This window comes from Solanum pennellii, chromosome 5, assembly GCF_001406875.1.
Source record: "Solanum pennellii chromosome 5, SPENNV200".
Lineage (NCBI taxonomy): Eukaryota > Viridiplantae > Streptophyta > Magnoliopsida > Solanales > Solanaceae > Solanum > Solanum pennellii.
The window spans coordinates 73,042,241-73,059,859 of NC_028641.1; the positions used below are offsets into that span (position 1 = coordinate 73,042,241).

Consider the following 17,619-nt stretch of genomic DNA (forward strand, 5'->3'; position numbering starts at 1 on the left):
CTTGTGAAATTAGGTCTTAGGCCTAACTCACACCCCAAAAGCTAGCTCAAAGGGAGGAGGATTGCCCAAGCCTTATAAGGAGTCCACCCATCTCATTAACCACCGATGTGGGACTTTTGTCATTCTTTAACACCCCACCTCACGCCCAGTGCTTAGCATCTGGTGCATGGGCAATTTTAATTTTGGGGACCCCAACATCGGGTGAGACGGGCCCTGCTCTGATACCATGTTAGCACCTTCAATGGTGACTCTGCTGCACAGGTACTTAGCTGCTTATCTCCTTCAATGGAGATTTACGTGCAGAGGAGGAAGTATAGTGCAGAGAAGAAGAAGAAGACTAAGAGAATGTTGTGAAATGTAATCTTCACTGCTTGATTTACTTTCAGATCTTTACACATATATATACAACACTTTGTACATGATTCTAACTAATTCTACAATCAGTTATAACTAACTTATATTCCTAACTAACTTTCTGCAGCAACCAATTACTCAACTAACAACTAATTATACAACTAATTGTTAACTAACTACTATCTTCAATACTCCCCCTCAAGCTGTATGGTGCAAATAAATTGTACACACCTAGCTTGGATAATAGAAAATCATGTTGAGTCCTCCCTAAACTCTTTGTTAATATGTCAGCCAGCTGCATTCTTGAAGGCACATGATCTGTCTGAATGAGTCCTTCTTGTATTTTTTCTCGAACAAAATGGCAATCAATCTCTATATGCTTAGTTCTTTCGTGATAGATAGGATTAGCAGCAATTTGGAGTGCTGCTTTGCTATCACAAAACAACCTAACTGGTAGTTCTAACTCTACCTTCAGCTCTTTGTATAGGCCTATCAACCACACAACTTCTGATACAGCATTAGCCATGCTTCTATATTCTGCTTCAGCAGAGCTTCTTGATACAATATTCTGTTTCTTCGACTTCCATGAGATCAATGAATCTCCAATTTTCACCACAAAACCACTAACAGATCTTCTTGTCATAGGACATGTAGCCCAATCAGCATCACAGTAAACTGAAAGTTGTTTGCATATCTTTGATGTTAGCATAATTCCCAGGCCTGGTGCATTTTCTAAGTATCTTATTACTCTTAATGCACCCTCCATATGTGACTTCTTAGGTTTATGCATGAATTGGCTGAGGTTCTGCACTGCATAACTAATATCCGGCCTTGTCATAGTGAGATACAATAGCTTACCAACCAGTTTCTGATAGCCTGCTGGATCACTAAGAGCTACATCTTCATGTGCATCCTGAGCTTCACAACTCATGTCAAAATCTTGACTAGTGAACCTTTGATTAACTTCCAAGGGTGTGCTAGCTGGTTTGGTGCCTGCAAGGCCAAAATCTGAGATAAGATCCAAGGCAAATTTCCTTTGACTCACCATAATACCATCTTTGTTCCTTGCTATTTCAAGACCAAGGAAGTATCTCATCTCCCCCAAGTCTTTGATCTTGAAATGAGTCCTCAACATATGTTTAGTGGCTTGAATCAATTGAGAAGAAGAACCAGTAATCAACAGATCATCCACATAAACTAGGATAAGAACTAAATCAGAACCATAACACTTGGTAAACAAGGAATAATCATGGTGACTTTGAGTGAAGCCAGATCCAATAAGTGCTTCACTAAGCTTCAAATTCCATTGTTGAGAAGCCTGTTTCAAACCATATAGTGATTTGTTTAGTTTACAAACTGCAGACTCCCCCTGTTGTAGTAGACCAGGTGGAGGAACCATGTACACTTCCTCAACTAAGTCACCCTGCAAGAAAGCATTAAAGACATCCATTTGATGTAGAGACCATCCATGCATAGCAGCTAAAGAAAGGACAACCCTTACTGTTACCATTTTGACAACAGGAGAAAATGTCTCTTGATAATCCAAACCTTCTTGCTGTGTGTACCCTTTAGCTACAAGTCGAGCTTTATACCTCTCTACCTCACCTTGAGCATTAAACTTGACCTTGTATACCCATTTACATCCAATAGCCTTCTTCCCAAGAGGCAATGTAACTAAATCCCAAGTATGATTATCATGTAATGCCTTTAATTCTAGTGCCATTGCTTGAAGCCAATGTGAATCCTGTATAGCTTCATCATAAGAAGCAGGCTCTTTTATAGCAGAAAAATTGCACAGTGATTGAAAATAAGGTGAAGAAATGGAGGCATAAGACATGTATGAGGACAAAGGATGAGCAGTAGAACAAATAGAGAAATGTACAGGATTGTGTGTAGCAGTATGGACAAAACCATGAAGCCATCCAGGAGGTCTAGAAGGTCTGTTAGACCTTCTAAGATCAGTATTGGTAGAGGTGTTAGTTGGTTGTGAGATAGGAGTAGATGATGAAGAATCTGGATTAAATGTTGTAGAGGCTGAATCTGGAGAAATAACAGATGGTTCATGCAAAGGGATAGGAGGAGGATCATCATAAACAAACATATCAGATTTCTCAAAAGAGAAAAGTCACAAAATTCATTCTGAATGTGTTGAAATGGATATTGATCTTCTCTAAATATAACATCTCTACTTATGAAGAAAGTTTTGGTAGACAAGTTATATAATTTGTATTCCTTTTGTGTGGTAGAATAGCCCATGAACACAGACTTGATGGCTCTTGTATCAAATTTATCACCATTAGTGTGGTGATTAACAGCAAAGCATAAGCATCCCATAACTCTAAGATGATGTAAAGAAGGTTCTCTGCCAAAAAACACAGCAAAAGGAGACCTTCCTGATAATGCAGTAGATGGTATTCTGTTGATCAAATAAGCAGCATTTTGAACACATAAACCCCAAAATTTGATAGGCAAACTAGCTTGGAATCTAATGGCCCTAGCAACCTCCAGAATCTGTCTGTGTCTCCTCTCCACTACCCCATTCTGTTGGGGTGTATATACACAAGAACTTTGATGAACAATGCCTGCTGTTCTAAACAATTCACTACAATGTGAATTAAAGAATTCTGTACCATTATCACTTCGAAATATCTTGATATAACCACCAAACTGCCTTTGAATTAGCTGAAGAAAGTCTTTCAATACAATGAATACATCACTTTTCATTTTAAGGAGAAAAATCCACACCATTCTACTACAATCATCTACCAAAGTAAGAAAATACCTATTTCCATCATAAGTAGGAAACTTATATGGACCCCAAACATCAGCATGAATCAAATCAAACACATTATTTGATCTAGTGGAACTTTGAGGGAAAGGCAACCTAGTTTGCTTAGCTAAAGGGCATACTGAACAAGGTGTCAACTGTGGAGAATTAGAGATATGTGGTATTTGCATCTGTTGAAGAATCTTGTGAGGAACATGTCCTAGTCGTCTATGCCACAAGTCAACAGTATCCATTTTGCTCAAGGCAGCTGAAGGAGAAACAGAAGAAGCTATAGTAGGAGAGACACTGTGTGACCAGTAGTATAAACCATTTTCCATGCTACCAGTCCCCTTCACCTTCCCAGTGTGAAGGTCCTGCAATATGCAATGGTCAGGATAAAACACCATACAACAATGCAATTCTCTAGTCAGTTCAGATACTGACAATAAGTTGTATTTGAAATCTGGAATGTATAGAACATGAGATATATCTCCCTGTGTCAGTCTAGACTTCCCACTAAAAACAATAGGTATTTGTTGTCCATTAGGCAAATGAACATTATTAAACTCAGTTGTAGGCAGAGGTTGAGTCTCATGAAGCAAATCTGGAGTAGAAGACATATGATTTGTTGCACCTGTGTCAACTATCCATCTATGACTAGATGAATTATGCATTACTGAGCAGTTAACAATACCTGCAGTATTGGTTGTAGGAGAATTTGAGTTAGGGTGATTTAGCTGATTGCCTGTGAAAGCCATGTTAATACCAGCTCCTCCATGATTATCAGCTCCTCCATGATTATAAGGTCCAGTATATCCATATCCATGTGCACACCTATCAGCAGTAACATTGGATCCTGAACAATTATGAGATCCTTGTAGTCCAACATAGCCATGAGCATGTGTTCCAACTTCTGTTTGGCTATTTCCTCCAATAGATTTGTGAACCTCTCCTGCAGAATTATGATTGTGAGAAAATGATAAATTTCCATAAGCAGGCCCTGCATTACGACTATCATACACAGGTGGTACATTGTGTTGCATATGAGATCCATCTTTCTTCTTCCCTTTATACCAAGGTGGATAACCTATAAGCTGAAAACAATCATTTTTTACATGGCCTTTTGTGTGACAATGATCACAGAAAGCATTTGGAGATTTGTATCGAATCTTTGATGTATGCTTAGCAGTCCAAAGAGCTGTAATATCATTTCCTTCAGCTACAGCTTTCATTCCCATAGAACTATGATTTACATCAGACCTCTGACTCTCTTCTTCAACAATCATGGCATATGCCTGATTAAGGGTTGGTTCAGAAGTTTTCATGAGTATTTGCCTCCTAGCCTGCGAGTGTGATTCATTTAAGCCTGCAAGAAATTGAATCAGTCGTTGTTGATGCAAATGCTCAACATAATCCTTTGACTTCGAACATCCACAGCTTGGAAATATCACCATTGCATCATACTCTGCCCATAGTTCTTTTAACTTTGTAAAGTAAACTGAAACAGTATCGATCCCCTGTGCAATTGTAGCAATCTCTCGATGTAGCTGATAAATCCTTACACGATTAACCTTATCAAACCGTTCCTTCAGATCTTCCCAAACTAGTGATGCATCAGACGCATACACAATGCCACTTAAGAGATTAGAAGATACAGTATTCATAAGCCATGAGAGAACAATCGCATTGCAGGTATCCCATTGATCATGATACTTAGTTTCAAAACTTGCCTTCGTACAGGTTCCCATCACAAAACCTAGCTTCCTCTTTGCTTGTAAAGCAATTCGCATAGACCTTCTCCACAAGCCATAATTTTCTGATCCTGTTAGCTTAACAGGACAAATGACAGACCCTGGAGTATCCGATGGATGCAAATAAAGAGGATGTGTGTAGGGAATGACAAGATCAACCACCGTTGTTGTTGTCCAAATTATACTATTTTTGTGTGCCCACATTATGTGATCTTTCTTCTAATCATGAGGTTCCTTTTATCGTCAAGGCAGAACTGCTTGCGCGATATGGAGGAGTTGCTCCTAAGATGGCAGAGGAAGCACATGCTCTGGTGATTGATCAGGTATATGCTGTCAACCCTGAAGTACTTTGTTTCAAGAACTGGGAAACTGTTAATCACTGGTGGAAAGTGTTATGGTAGTGTCACATGTACATCTCGTTTAAGTGTTATACCACGATCCTGCATGTTACTTCTTCTTTTTTCAATAAGAAGATTGAGAATTCATCAATTTGCAAAGTACTCAACTTCTTGCTAAACATCAGCATTATCAGGTCTTAAAATGTCAATGAACTCTGACCAAGTAGTTTGTTTGATTTCACCTGCTTGATATCATGATTTTATGTCCTGTTTAGTGATGTTCTGTATTTCTGTTTGTGCAGATAAGGTTCCCTTTCGACCCTTTGTACTACCTCACTTTTCACTAGACAGCAGAAATTTGAATTGGCATCTTTTGTTTATTTTTGCAGTTTTCCTTGATATATCACGAAAGGGATTTTTAAAGTATTATTATATTCCCTGGAATTAATCCCTCTTAAGGATCTCCTCCAGGATCCAGACTATGCTTCATGGTAGTGACTTGAACTTAATAGATAAGTGTACATTAAAACCATAGTATCAATTTTTTCTATTTAAGGAAATAGTCTACTGTTAAATTCTACCTAATGCTCAACTAAAGGCCCCAACGAAAAGTTTCTCTTAGATGATATCACCACTATCCAGGAGAAGTCCGCACGAGTTGGATAAACAGTCTCCATCCTATCCCTTACTGAGAAACTATCAGAGGCTAATTTGCTCAACAATCATTTCTCAGATCCCCAAACAAAGATAGCACACAATCAAAATGCTCAACTTAATATAGGTAGTTAGGTACTGAAAAATATGATAATATCTTTTGAAAAAACTTACCTCAGGGTCTCTCCTGTACTCGAAAGTCTCTCTCTCTCTCTCTCTGAACTTTTCTCCCTTTCACCCATATCTGATTATAATAAACTGGAAAGAAGAGAGAAGTTTTGATTTGGGCTTATTTTTGCTTTAGATTTAAAGATGTCCTCTCGTGGCTTGACTTGTTCGATCATCTTTTGGTAAGGCTAAGTTTATCAACTTCTTGGGAAATGATCAAAGAATAATACTCCTATTAGTCAGTACTCCAAAAAGTACTCAATAATGAACTGGAAAATCAGTGCGGTCTCTTCCAACAAGGAAAAAATGTAATAATGTGAATTCCCTTCTTTTTCTGATGTTTTATATCATGGATTAATTCAATGAATTAGAATGAATTCAACTGATTGATGATCTATATCCTTTAAGAGTATAGTTAATCGATACTCTTAATCATAATTCTAATTGATCGACTATGGTCCATAATAGAAACTTTTCAAATATCTTTGTTGTCTCATGGAGCAAATGTGGATATCACTCCCAAGGACCCTGCCTCAAATTCTCTTCTTGTTACAATTTGATTCTTAATTCTACATTTCTCGCACTTTTAAGATCGTTAGATTCTTAATATGAATTGACACATCATATTTCTGCCATCAATGTGTACTTATTCCCTTCAGGTGGTACAAGAAGCACTAGATAAAGCTAATCTGACTGAGAAAGATCTAACTGCAGTTGCTGTCACGATTGGTCCTGGTTTAAGCCTTTGTTTGCGAAGTAAGTTTTTATTTAGTCTTTGCTTTAGTAGTCTTTCTTTCTTTTCGTTTGTTTTAATTTTTCCTTCGGGAGGGCTGATAATTTTTTTTCTCTCTTTTTCCTCTCCTCCCCGCACCAATTAATGTGCTTATTTGTTTTTAGACTGAAGTATTGTTCTTAATTCGTTAATATTTGTCAATTTCTAACATAGACTACTTATGAATCTGAAAAATTAAACATTGGGGATATTCGTGTGGGACACAGATGCATTTTGGGACACTAATGATCCTTGTGTAAGTCCTTGTACCTTATTTGTTCAATTTATGTGTAGTTGGTGTGCGGAAAGCAAGAAGTGTTGCCGGTTCTCATAATTTACCTCTTGTTGGTGTCCATCATATGGAAGCTCACACTCTGGTTGCCAGGTAGCAGTATGGATTAAAGGTTAAGTTATTCATGCTAGTAGCAAACAGTAGATTAAGATCAGTTCATACAGCTAAAAATTTGTTGGGAATTTGTTCAATTCCATGGTTAGTAAGACTAAATTTCCCAGCTTTCAATTACTTTGGTCCGGAATACTGCAAATTACAATAAAATAAAGAAAAAACTCCAGCTGAAATAATCTTGTAAGATGAATTATCTCCTCTGCAGTTACACTTTTATGTTTTACTTATTCTTGATTGTTTTGCTATTTATTTGGTTGCCAAAATTTTGTCAGAGAATCATATGAATAAGCAGATAATATTTTTTCTTTTCTTTGTTCTATTTCTAAGGGCATCATTAGTTTTTGTGAGATGATAACCTATGGTATGCTTTGTAGCTATAGAGGTCTTTCACCTTAAATATATCATGGGATATGTTGTTTTAGAGCACTTATCTGTCTCCTTGAGAAACGAAGATTTATCAATCACAAATATTGGCTGCATGGTATGAGGTGGTAAATTGTCTGTATTCTACTTTTCTTTTTCTGGAACCTTTAAAGTAGTAATTACAGATGATTTCATTGACCTTGGAGTCTCAAATATGAATAAGCTGATAGGAGAAAATGTAGTCACCCATGGAATGCTCCTCAACTCCACCATTGTTTTTACATTAGCTTACAGAAAGTTGTAAATGCCCGCCTATCTTATGCTTACAGATAAGTCGAAGTTTCTATGAAGGTTGTATGTTTCAAGATATTTCTTAACTCAGAGTACTGTACTACCTGGAACTAATGTTCTGTCTTTTCAGGCTAGTAGACAGAGAGCTGCAGTTTCCTTTTATGGCCCTACTTGTTTCAGGTTAGATAACCTTCTAGAATTTTATAGGTCTGTTTTATTTACTCTTACTGAAAATACATTGGGTCATCTTTTCCTGTGTTTTAGATATATATGGCCAAGCTATACAGTATTGTGCTAGTTCTTATTGCACAGCCATCTTATTGTGCAATCTGTACCAGTTCACCTTGGAACATCACTTGAATATAAAAGATCTAGGATTTGTTACTGAACGTCCCACTACCCAGAGTCTTGACATCTTTTTGGCAGTTTAATTTGTGTCTATAGGTCTTTCATATGCTTGTTCGGATGCTCATGATATTCATTGTTATGCTTATGAGTCCTTCAAGTGTATCCTGTATGACTAAAATCTCTCATATATACAATCAAACATCTTGTGGTTGATTCAATTCAAGTATATTATTTGTGATTTTGTGTGTGTTTTTTCTTTTAGTTTCTTTTCCCAAGGGAACTGACTTGACTAAAGATCTACGAAAATTGAATTGTTTAACCTTTAAGCCAATGCATGCTGGATATGTTTCTCAATTCAACACCATAAAATGCAGTTTTCATGATGAATAACAATTTGACCAGTTGTATTTTCCTGTGAATTAGATATCAATAACATTCTGGGTTTTGTTTCATTCATATGCTCTTTAGGAGGCCATAATCTTTTAATCCTTGCACGTGATCTTGGCGATTACATACAGCTTGGGACAACAATTGATGATGCAATTGGTGAGGCATATGACAAAACAGCAAAATGGCTTGGTCTTGATCTGAGGAGGAGCGGGGGCCCTGCTGTAGAGGAGCTAGCTCAAGAAGGAGATGCCAAGTCTGTCAAATTTAAAGTAAGTTATTTTAGAGACATTTGCAGTTATATGCAATACTTCTCCGGGTTTTCTCTATTAAGGAATTTTAGAAGTGATATTGTTTGCCCAACTGACTAAAAGTTTTGAATGAGTTTTAGGTCCCTATGAAACAACACAAGGATTGCAACTTCTCATATGCTGGTCTGAAGACGCAAGTGAGGTTGGCAATTGAAGCAAAAAGAATGTATGTGATTCATTAGGGAATAAAAGTTATTGATCAGCTCTGCAAAGTGTTTTTCATTTTCATTTCATCTTAAAACTTTACCACCATAGTTGCATTGCTTTTTGTTCTTTTCGAATTATATAAATTGATTTTCCATTCCCAATGAGGTAAACAGTGAATTATCCAATATATGGTAACAACCAGTCATGGTCAAAGCACTTTTTTTTCCTCTTTCTACAATGTTACCTTAGGATAGTGTTCTATAAACCATGGTCAGAAAGTACAGTAGCTTTTAGCTTTGCCTTACAACAATAAGCATCAGTTGGTTGTCATTGTCCTCGTCCTCCTAGCTACTCACATTTGTCAGTTGTATGCAGCAATACTGAAATCTCTCTTGCTTCAGCTTCTGACGAAGAGAGACAGGCTCGGGCAGATATTGCTGCCTCCTTCCAGGTATATAGATTTTATAGAAGATTGATCTTGTCATAATTTGTTTATAATTAAAAAGTATTGGTTAACAAATCAATGGATTTGTTTCCTGTACCTCTTCCATATTCTTAAATCTCATTTACATTGTAATGAACGCTTTACGCAGCGAGTTGCGGTATTACATTTGGAGGAAAAGTGTGAACGGGCAATCGAGTGGGGTTTGAACATAGAGCCTTCCATAGATCATTTGGTCAGTGTTTTCTGTTTTTGCAGTTTTATATGACTAATATCTTCCTCCTACTGTTTACTCTAATTATTAGTTTCACATGATCCTGTAAGCTTAATGTCAATTATGATAATTTACCCTTCACAGGTAGTGTCTGGAGGTGTTGCATCTAACAAGTATGTCAGAGCTCGGCTTGAAGAGGTTGTGAAAAGGAAAGGGTTGAAACTTGTATGCCCCCCTCCAAGCCTTTGTACTGACAATGGTTAGATAATTCTCCTTCTTACGTTGTCTCAGTTTCATACAGGAACTTTTGTTTCTTATTTTTAAGTTCCCAAGGCTTCAGAGGAAGGTCGTGTCTCTTACTGAGTCAAGTAAATTGACATGCACCGCCTCTAGGTTGATTGTCTCATGGAGAATTTTTAGCTCAAAAGTGCAAATGGCTTGACATTGCACTCTAATACGTTGACCTGTTCTGATAGGTGTAATGGTTGCGTGGACTGGCCTTGAGCATTTCCGTCTGGGCAGATTTGATTCTCCACCTCCCGCAAATGAACCAGAAGATGCCGTGGTTAGTCTTTTTCTTCCCCCAACTCAAAACTGGCGATAATGTCCTATAGTTACGTTGATCGAGTATGACAAGCCATAGATTTGTACCTTGAAAGTTAAGTTTGCCAAAAGTCATGCGATTATTCAATCAAAATAAATGCCTACATGTTAAACTGATCTGCTTTATGGAATTTCTGTTGTTCTACTTCTTGTTCTCTGAAGCCCCCTTCCCACACCTTTCTCCTTGCCATGTTTAATTATGATCCATGGCTCCCTCGATCAGCTTGATTTGCGCCCAAGGTGGCCTCTCGGTGAGGAATATGCTGAAGGAAAAAGTGAAGCTCGCTCAATGAGAACAGCACGGATGCATCCTTCACTTACCTCTCTTATTAAGGCATCTATCAAGCAAGAGTAACAGTCTGCAATTTAAACAACTCAAAGACTTTCCTACGAGGTACATCCACGAACGTGTAGATATTTATATAAAGGTGGTTTGCGTAGAATCATGATTTGAATACATAATCATATTCGAAAGTTGGTGAGCTGAAAATGCTTGAAAGAACCATAATTCAAGAGCAATGAGCTCTGTGGGGGAAAACTGTGTATTTTGATGTTGTATCATATTTTGGTGCCTCCTGCATTTGGTAGTTTTCCATCTTGTACTTTTAAAAATTCAACCATGTTGAGGCATTTTTGTTCAATTTCGCATAGTTTTAAGATATTTTTTACCTTAGTTTTTCTAATTAAACTTGTTCAAATGATGTGATCTTTATAGTATTCAGAAAGTGTTTTTTCTTGGAATTAATCAATAAATATATTAAGTTTCGTATTGAGAAAATAGATTCAGCAGAAATTCACATGTAGAACAGTAGAAGTGTGTTTATTATTTTTTGGTCTTTTTCTTAAGAGTTTGGTGCAACACGTGCCATTTTCTTATAAAGTTTAGTTTAGTTTCTTAGCGTATTGTTTTTATTATTTGATGGAATTTTTCTAATGTTTGATTAAAAAAATTTCACAACATCAATTTATTAACTTATTACGGATAGAGGTGGACCCACCTTTATATGTGGGAGTGAACGTGTACCTCTGTCTCTATTTGCCTGTCTATTTTTGAATTGAAATATTTAAATAATTATTGGCATAGTAAATTTTTTATTTTATCGCTATCGATGATGAATTTATGAATTAAAAAGTTGAGGTTTTCAAAAAAATCTACTTTTTTCAAAGTAATTAGTTGGGGATATAATTGATAAAAGATTTTTGTCCTTTTTTGATTTGTCAAATTGAATGAGTAATTAGGGACAACTAAAAAAAGAAAAAGTAGACATTTAACTAGGAACAAAAGGAGTAATTAATAGTGTACTCATGAGGAGTGCTTTTGTGCTGCAGGTACAAGGCAGAAGCTACTTGCGAGACCAAGGTTCAAAACCAGTTAGAGCGTTATTTCATTATTTTTATTTTAAATTTAGCTTAGAGATTAACTTTGTTGCACCTAAAGGGTTGCCTCTGAGCTCTATTTCTTTATTTTTATTTTAAGTTTAATTTAGAGATCAAATTTGATGCACCAAAAAAGTCGCCTTTAATTACGAATATAGCATGTTTAAACAATTGTACAACATTCATAATTTAAGTTGGAGATATTTATTACCAAGAAAGTGATATAAGAAAGAATTTAACATTCCAAAGATCTTAACTAGTTACATTCATTTTCTAAGTAGTCTTCATATTTTTCTTTAATTATATTACTATATTTTTTGCTACCTAGAGTTTTTAACCTCCCTCTCGTATCACTTTTTCGATAATTCTTTTTATTGCGAACTCTTCAACAATTATAAACTTCTCCATAAATTGAATCAAGAACTCATGAGCATGAAACAAAACTCCCTTGCTATCTATAGTAACCAAATCATTACTTATTTTCTTTGATTCAACTTGTAATTCTACATAGAATATATAAACGAATCTCATTAAAACTTTTAATTAATATTTCATAATTCTTTTGAAAATTACCATTCGCAAGCATTTATTCAATAAATATATTATACTTAAATAAAAAATATGTCACTACATCCGAAGAATTAGTTATTTCGTTATTGAAATTCCAAACATACCTAAACTTCGCCATTATTGTTGTTTCTTATCAACTTTTTTTCTTTTTTTCACAATGTTCAAATCTAACATAGTTTATTTAAATAAATATATTATACTTAAACAAAAAATTTGTCACTATATTCGAAGAATCGATTATTTCGTTATTAAAACTCCAAACATACCTAAACTTCGTCATTATTATTATTTTTGATCAACTTTTTTTTTTCACAATGTTCAAATCTAACATAGTTTATTTAAAATATTTTTAACAAATATTCAAAAATACTTTCTTTTTTTATTAACCTAATAATATATTAAAATTTCTAGAATATATTTAAGAAATTACTTTAAAGTCATTAGCATTTAGCTCCAACTTTGAGCGGGAAAACCCTGAAAAGATTGTGATGGAAGTTTCAAGTCTTCCGATATCGGCGTCGCTGAGGGCGAAGCTTATCTCCGGCGGCTACACTTCTATTTCTTCTCTCTTTTCCGTTTCTCACTCCGATGTTGCCCGCGGTATACTTCTTCTCTCTGTCAATTTTAGTTTTTCAAATTTTATTACTACTAATGCGCTGAATTTGTCGCTGAATTGATTAGCAATCGGTTTAAAAATTAGCTAGTTTATTTGTTTTGGCTTAGTGAAATATGTCTAGGTAAAGAGAGGCGCCTTGAATTGGGCTCTTACAAGAAGAATTAGGGAGAATCTAATTTTCATTTGTTGAACTAATGTTTAATTTGATCGATAGTTAAGGTGTCGGTTCTCAGATTTTGAGCTCCAAGTTGTATGATGCTTGAAAGGTTAACTGAATTAAGGAGAGATGGAGCCAGAATTTTTAGTTTATGGCTCTGGGACCACAGTTGGCTGGATTCTTCTAGTATTTGATAATTTTTGTAATGATTGGTGAATTACAATGTTGATAACTTGTTTTTCTTATCCGTATACGTCCTGGAAAATCAAGTAATATGTATGTTGATTTAATTCCTTGATCTTTGTTGGTGCTTAGAATTCGAAATTTTATTTGCTGCTCCTTTGTTCGGTAATTTTAGCTTCGATGGTCGCGATGGCGGAGCTGAGATCAGTGGTTCTTGTTTTACAAAATTGGAAAAAGTGAAATGAGGTTTGATTGAAAAATTTTTTTGGAGAAAACTTTGAATTGTTTTCGAAAAACTGGAAAAATTGAAGATCATTTCATCGTTTTTTGAAACAAACACCACTTTAATCGTAGTTAGAAATGTGTTGATTGAAAAATTTGGGAATGGAGTCAGGTGATTAAACGAGTTGTAGGATGATGCTAGATTTCCTATAATACTGGAGTTTTGGGGGAAATTTGTTGGTTTATTTGACTTGAGTCCTTGTTTGAGTTTATTTGATCATCATAGCTTAGGATTGAGTTGGTGTTTTCATCAATATTGAGTCAGTCTTGATCTTCATTCTTCTAACTCACTTTAAACTTGTTATATAATCATGGGATGTACAAATTTGGTTGAGTTAAGAGAAGAATACCTAGATGCCCTAGATACATTCTTATTTCGTAGATATGAATATCTCTATATATTAAATACATACTCTTAGAAGAAACGTAAATCCCAAATTTACATATTTAAATGTAGAGGAAGGAAATAAAGACTATTAATCCTTCCTCTACATTTAAATATGTAAATTTGTGATGTGTGTTTCTTCTAAGAGTATGTATTTAATATATGGAGATATTCATATCTACGAAATAAGAATGTATCTAGGTATTCTTCTCTTAGCTCAACCAAATTTGTACATCCCATGATTATATAACAAATTTAAAGTGAGTTAGGAGAGTGAAGATCAAGACTGACTCTATATTGATGAAGACACCAACTCAATCCTAAGCTATGAATGATTAAATAAAGTCAAGCCAAATAAACCAACAAACTTCCCCCAAAACTCCAATATAATAGGAAATCTAGCATCATCCTACAATTTTTTCAATAGCCTGACTCCATTCCCAAATTCTTCAATTAACACATTTCTAACTAGTATTGAGGTGGTGTTTGTTTCAAAAAATAATGAAATCATCTTCAATTTTTCCAGTTTTTCAAAAACAATTCAAAGTTTTCTCGAAATTTTTTTTTCAATCAAACCTCATTTCACTTATTCCAATTTTTATAAAACAAAAGTTACTGATCTCAGCTCCGCCATAAAAGCTAAAATTAAAAAACAAAGGATTTCGAATTTCTAAGCATAAAAAAGATCATGAAATTGAATCAAGATACAAGTTATCAATGTTGTAATTCACTGATCATTATGAAATTATTGAATTCCAGAAGAATCACGCCAATTATGGTCCATAAACTAAAAATTTTGGTTCCGCCTCTCCTTAGTTCAGTAACCTTTCCTAGTGAAAAGAATAACATATTTCCAAAAAAAGATTATTAAAACTTTTCAAGCATCATAACAACTTGGAGCTCCAAATCTGAGTCTGGCAGGTGATCAAATTAAACATAATTTTTTTTTTTGATAAGAGATCAAATAAAACATTATTTCTAACATATGAAAACTAGATTCTCCATAATTCCACTTGTAAGAACCCAATCTCAGTGTTAGGTGTCCATGAAATACAGTGGGAATGAGTTGGAGTACATTATTGTTAGATGGAGGTGTCTAGATGTGCATGCAAAGTTGGAGGGATTACTTGATAGTTGAGGCCAAGTCGGTTTATGTCTTATGCCTTAAACACACATGCAAAGTTGGAGGGATCACTTGACGTTTGAGTGTCGGTTTATGTATTATGCCTTTAATACATGTAAAGTTTGAGACAGTTATTGGATTCTGCTGAACCCGTAGCCGCCATTATAGCTCTGCTGTTGGATGTAAGGGGAAATCATTTTTTAGGAGAATTAGGAAAAGAATAAACTTGGAGCTACAACAAAGAGAAGCTTAAATTCGCATGACTTTCATTTTCTCTCAGTTATAGTTTTTTTGATTAAGTGTGATGGATACTATAATAGATTAAGTTTTGTTTAACGAGTGACATGAATGTTATTCCTAACTAGTGGTTTTATGCATATGTAGAATATTTCATTTGTTTTACTTTTTCTGTTATAGATCTAAAGATTTCAGAAAATCAGGCACTCGAGATTTTGAGAGTTGCATCACAAAGGAGGGGATCAGAAAGATCTAATGGAACTAGCTCTATTGTCAATGGTATGTTATTACTACTATTCTCTCTCCTTTTGAATACATGATTTTTTGTCCATTAGAAGTTATGTAGGTAATACTTACAGTAATTTACAATTATGAAGTCATTTGTTCATATGATTAAGTTTGTTTCAGTGTGACTTATTGACTGTAGCATGTAGTGTCATTTTTTCTGCTTTGATTATTTTGCAAATAGGAAGCATATTTAGTTATGTGCTTCTTGGGTATAGGAGCACAGAGTGCCTGGGAAATGCTAAATGAGGAGAAATTGCTTGGACGTATCACAACATCCTGTTCAGAGTTGGACGACATCTTGGGTGGGGGTATAAGTTGCAAAGAGGTTACTGAAATTGGTTAGTGTTTTAACCTTTACATATGCTTGCCCATTACTAACAATATCAAAAGGTGTTCACTCTTGCTTATTGGCATTTCTAAAACGACATGTTGCAGTCTTGTCTATGAAGATAAATTATTTGCTGATTGTTTCAGGTGGGGTGCCAGGAATTGGTAAAACACAACTTGGGTAATCGTTGTCATATGTACTTCCTGTGTATTAGAAATAGCTTCATTTTTGTTTCTCGTGGTTAAGACGCTCCAAAATTCAGGATACAACTTGCAGTGAATGTTCAAATTCCCATGGATTATGGCGGTCTTCAAGGCAAGGCAGTATATATAGGTACGTGTTGATAGAGTTGTCTTTTTCTTCATGTCTTACATCAATTCTGGCTAGTCTCTTTCTAAAAAAATCAGCCAAGCTTTTAGCGTTATATGTACTTTGTAGATACAGAAGGCAGTTTCATGGTGGAGCGTGCTCTACAAATTGCTGAAGCTTGTTTGGAAGATATGCGCGAATATCATGGATTTTTAAAGAGGGATTTACAAGCTTGTCAAGTTAACATGCAGCCAAAGGATTTCCTTGAGAACATATTCTATTTTCGCGTTTGTAGTTACACTGAGCAAATTGCTGTTGTAAATTACTTGGAAAAGTTCATCTCAGAGCATAAAGATGTGGGTAGAGTAACTCTTCTTTTTAAATATTCATCCTCATTACCAAATCATGTAAATCTCTTAAATTTTATGCTTAATAGGTTAAGGTTGTTATAATTGATAGCATTACATTCCATTTCCGTCAAGATTTTGATGACATGGCCCTTAGAACCCGACTACTGGGTGGAATGGCCTTAAAGCTGATGAAGCTTGCAAAGAAATTTACTTTGGCAGTAAGGATAACTTCGTTTCCCAAGTGATTTTCTTTCTGTACGATATTTGATAGTGTTACTTGCGATTATATGAATCCATTAACGTTTAATTTATTTGTGTAGGTTATCCTCTTGAATCAAGTAACCACCAAGTATACAGAAGGTCAATATCAATTAACTCTTGCATTAGGTAATTACAAAGCCTCCTTTTGTAATGATATAACTTGTTACACTATATACCTGCTGTGTTGCTGATTTTGGCCCCGAACCCACCACATCCCGGTAGAAAATTGTTCTTTTTTATTTAAAGTTTGAGGGAAAAGAAGATGGTGATATTAGCTGCTATGTTGCTTATTAAGCATTGTTCATATTAGCTTCTTAATAAGTCTTGCTAAACAGGAGATAGCTGGTCACATGCTTGCACTAACCGGGTGATTCTATACTGGAATGGTATCGAAAGGTATGCATACATTGACAAGTCGCCTTCTGTTCGATCAGCAGCAGCTGCATATTCCGTAACAGGCAGAGGGATTCGGAGCTCTGTTTCAAACTGTAAACGAGTCAAGATGATGTAAGTTCTCGGTTTGAAATTAAAAGATAAAATGAATGGAACTCCTTTCTATCTTGTATGGAACTCCAGGGTGAGAAACTGAGGTTTACATGAAGTGACATGATCTTGTAAATACTTTGCTTAGCCATGAACTTCTGTTGTATGAGAAGATAATTTATTTGTGTAGCATCTTATTTACATACAAGTTAAAAAAAGATTCTTACTCATTAAGTTTCTCATTTCAACTAGCTAACTCTTTTACTCATTTGGTTGAGAACAAGTTATCTCGGAATTAGTTATTTTAATTTCTAGGTTTGTTATCTTACCATATGGAGGGATAAAATCAACACT

The 17,619-nt window shown here is 35.3% G+C and overlaps 2 protein-coding genes across 4 annotated transcripts in view; both read left to right on the forward strand.

Moving 5' to 3' along the window:
- Nucleotides 1–11,903, forward strand: part of LOC107018456 (probable tRNA N6-adenosine threonylcarbamoyltransferase, mitochondrial) — a 16,109-nt gene extending 4,206 nt beyond the window's left edge. Inside the window, exons 3-14 of one of the 2 annotated variants that reach the window (XM_015218940.2) lie at nt 5,121–5,195; nt 6,692–6,788; nt 7,099–7,189; nt 7,995–8,044; nt 8,681–8,871; nt 8,991–9,076; nt 9,433–9,508; nt 9,651–9,734; nt 9,858–9,972; nt 10,190–10,278; nt 10,540–10,710; nt 11,646–11,903. In XM_015218940.2, the coding sequence (XP_015074426.1) occupies nt 5,121–5,195; nt 6,692–6,788; nt 7,099–7,189; nt 7,995–8,044; nt 8,681–8,871; nt 8,991–9,076; nt 9,433–9,508; nt 9,651–9,734; nt 9,858–9,972; nt 10,190–10,278; nt 10,540–10,671 (1,086 nt within the window). In that variant the 3' untranslated portion in view covers nt 10,672–10,710; nt 11,646–11,903. Of the gene's footprint in view, nt 1–5,120; nt 5,196–6,691; nt 6,789–7,098; nt 7,190–7,994; nt 8,045–8,680; nt 8,872–8,990; nt 9,077–9,432; nt 9,509–9,650; nt 9,735–9,857; nt 9,973–10,189; nt 10,279–10,539; nt 11,058–11,645 lie in introns of those variants that run through there. The other variant, XM_027917293.1, reaches the window with a different exon arrangement.
- An 806-nt stretch (nt 11,904–12,709) lies between these two features.
- LOC107019091 (DNA repair protein RAD51 homolog 3) lies at nt 12,710–17,499 on the forward strand. Of its 2 annotated transcripts, none has more exons than XM_015219667.2 (9): nt 12,710–12,863; nt 15,427–15,525; nt 15,750–15,872; nt 16,009–16,042; nt 16,125–16,195; nt 16,301–16,527; nt 16,608–16,739; nt 16,842–16,908; nt 17,118–17,499. In XM_015219667.2, the coding sequence occupies exons 1-9, from the start codon at nt 12,752–12,754 to the stop codon at nt 17,291–17,293; spliced, it is 1,041 nt and encodes a 346-aa protein (XP_015075153.1). In that variant the 5' UTR covers nt 12,710–12,751; the 3' UTR covers nt 17,294–17,499. The 2 variants fall into 2 exon arrangements, with proteins under 2 accessions (XP_015075153.1, XP_027772809.1); XM_027917008.1 differs by having other exon boundaries at nt 15,450–15,525; nt 15,970–16,042.
- Nucleotides 17,500–17,619: the final 120 nt, after the last annotated feature.

Coding starts and splice junctions, on each gene's coding strand:
- LOC107019091 (XM_015219667.2), top strand. CDS start 12,752: ATGGAAGTTTCAAGTCTTCCGATATCGGCGTCGCTGAGGGCGAAGCTT. Junction 15,526..15,749: donor AACTAGCTCTATTGTCAATG/GTATGTTATTAC, acceptor TCTTGGGTATAG/GAGCACAGAGTGCCTGGGAA. Junction 15,873..16,008: donor CAAAGAGGTTACTGAAATTG/GTTAGTGTTTTA, acceptor TGATTGTTTCAG/GTGGGGTGCCAGGAATTGGT.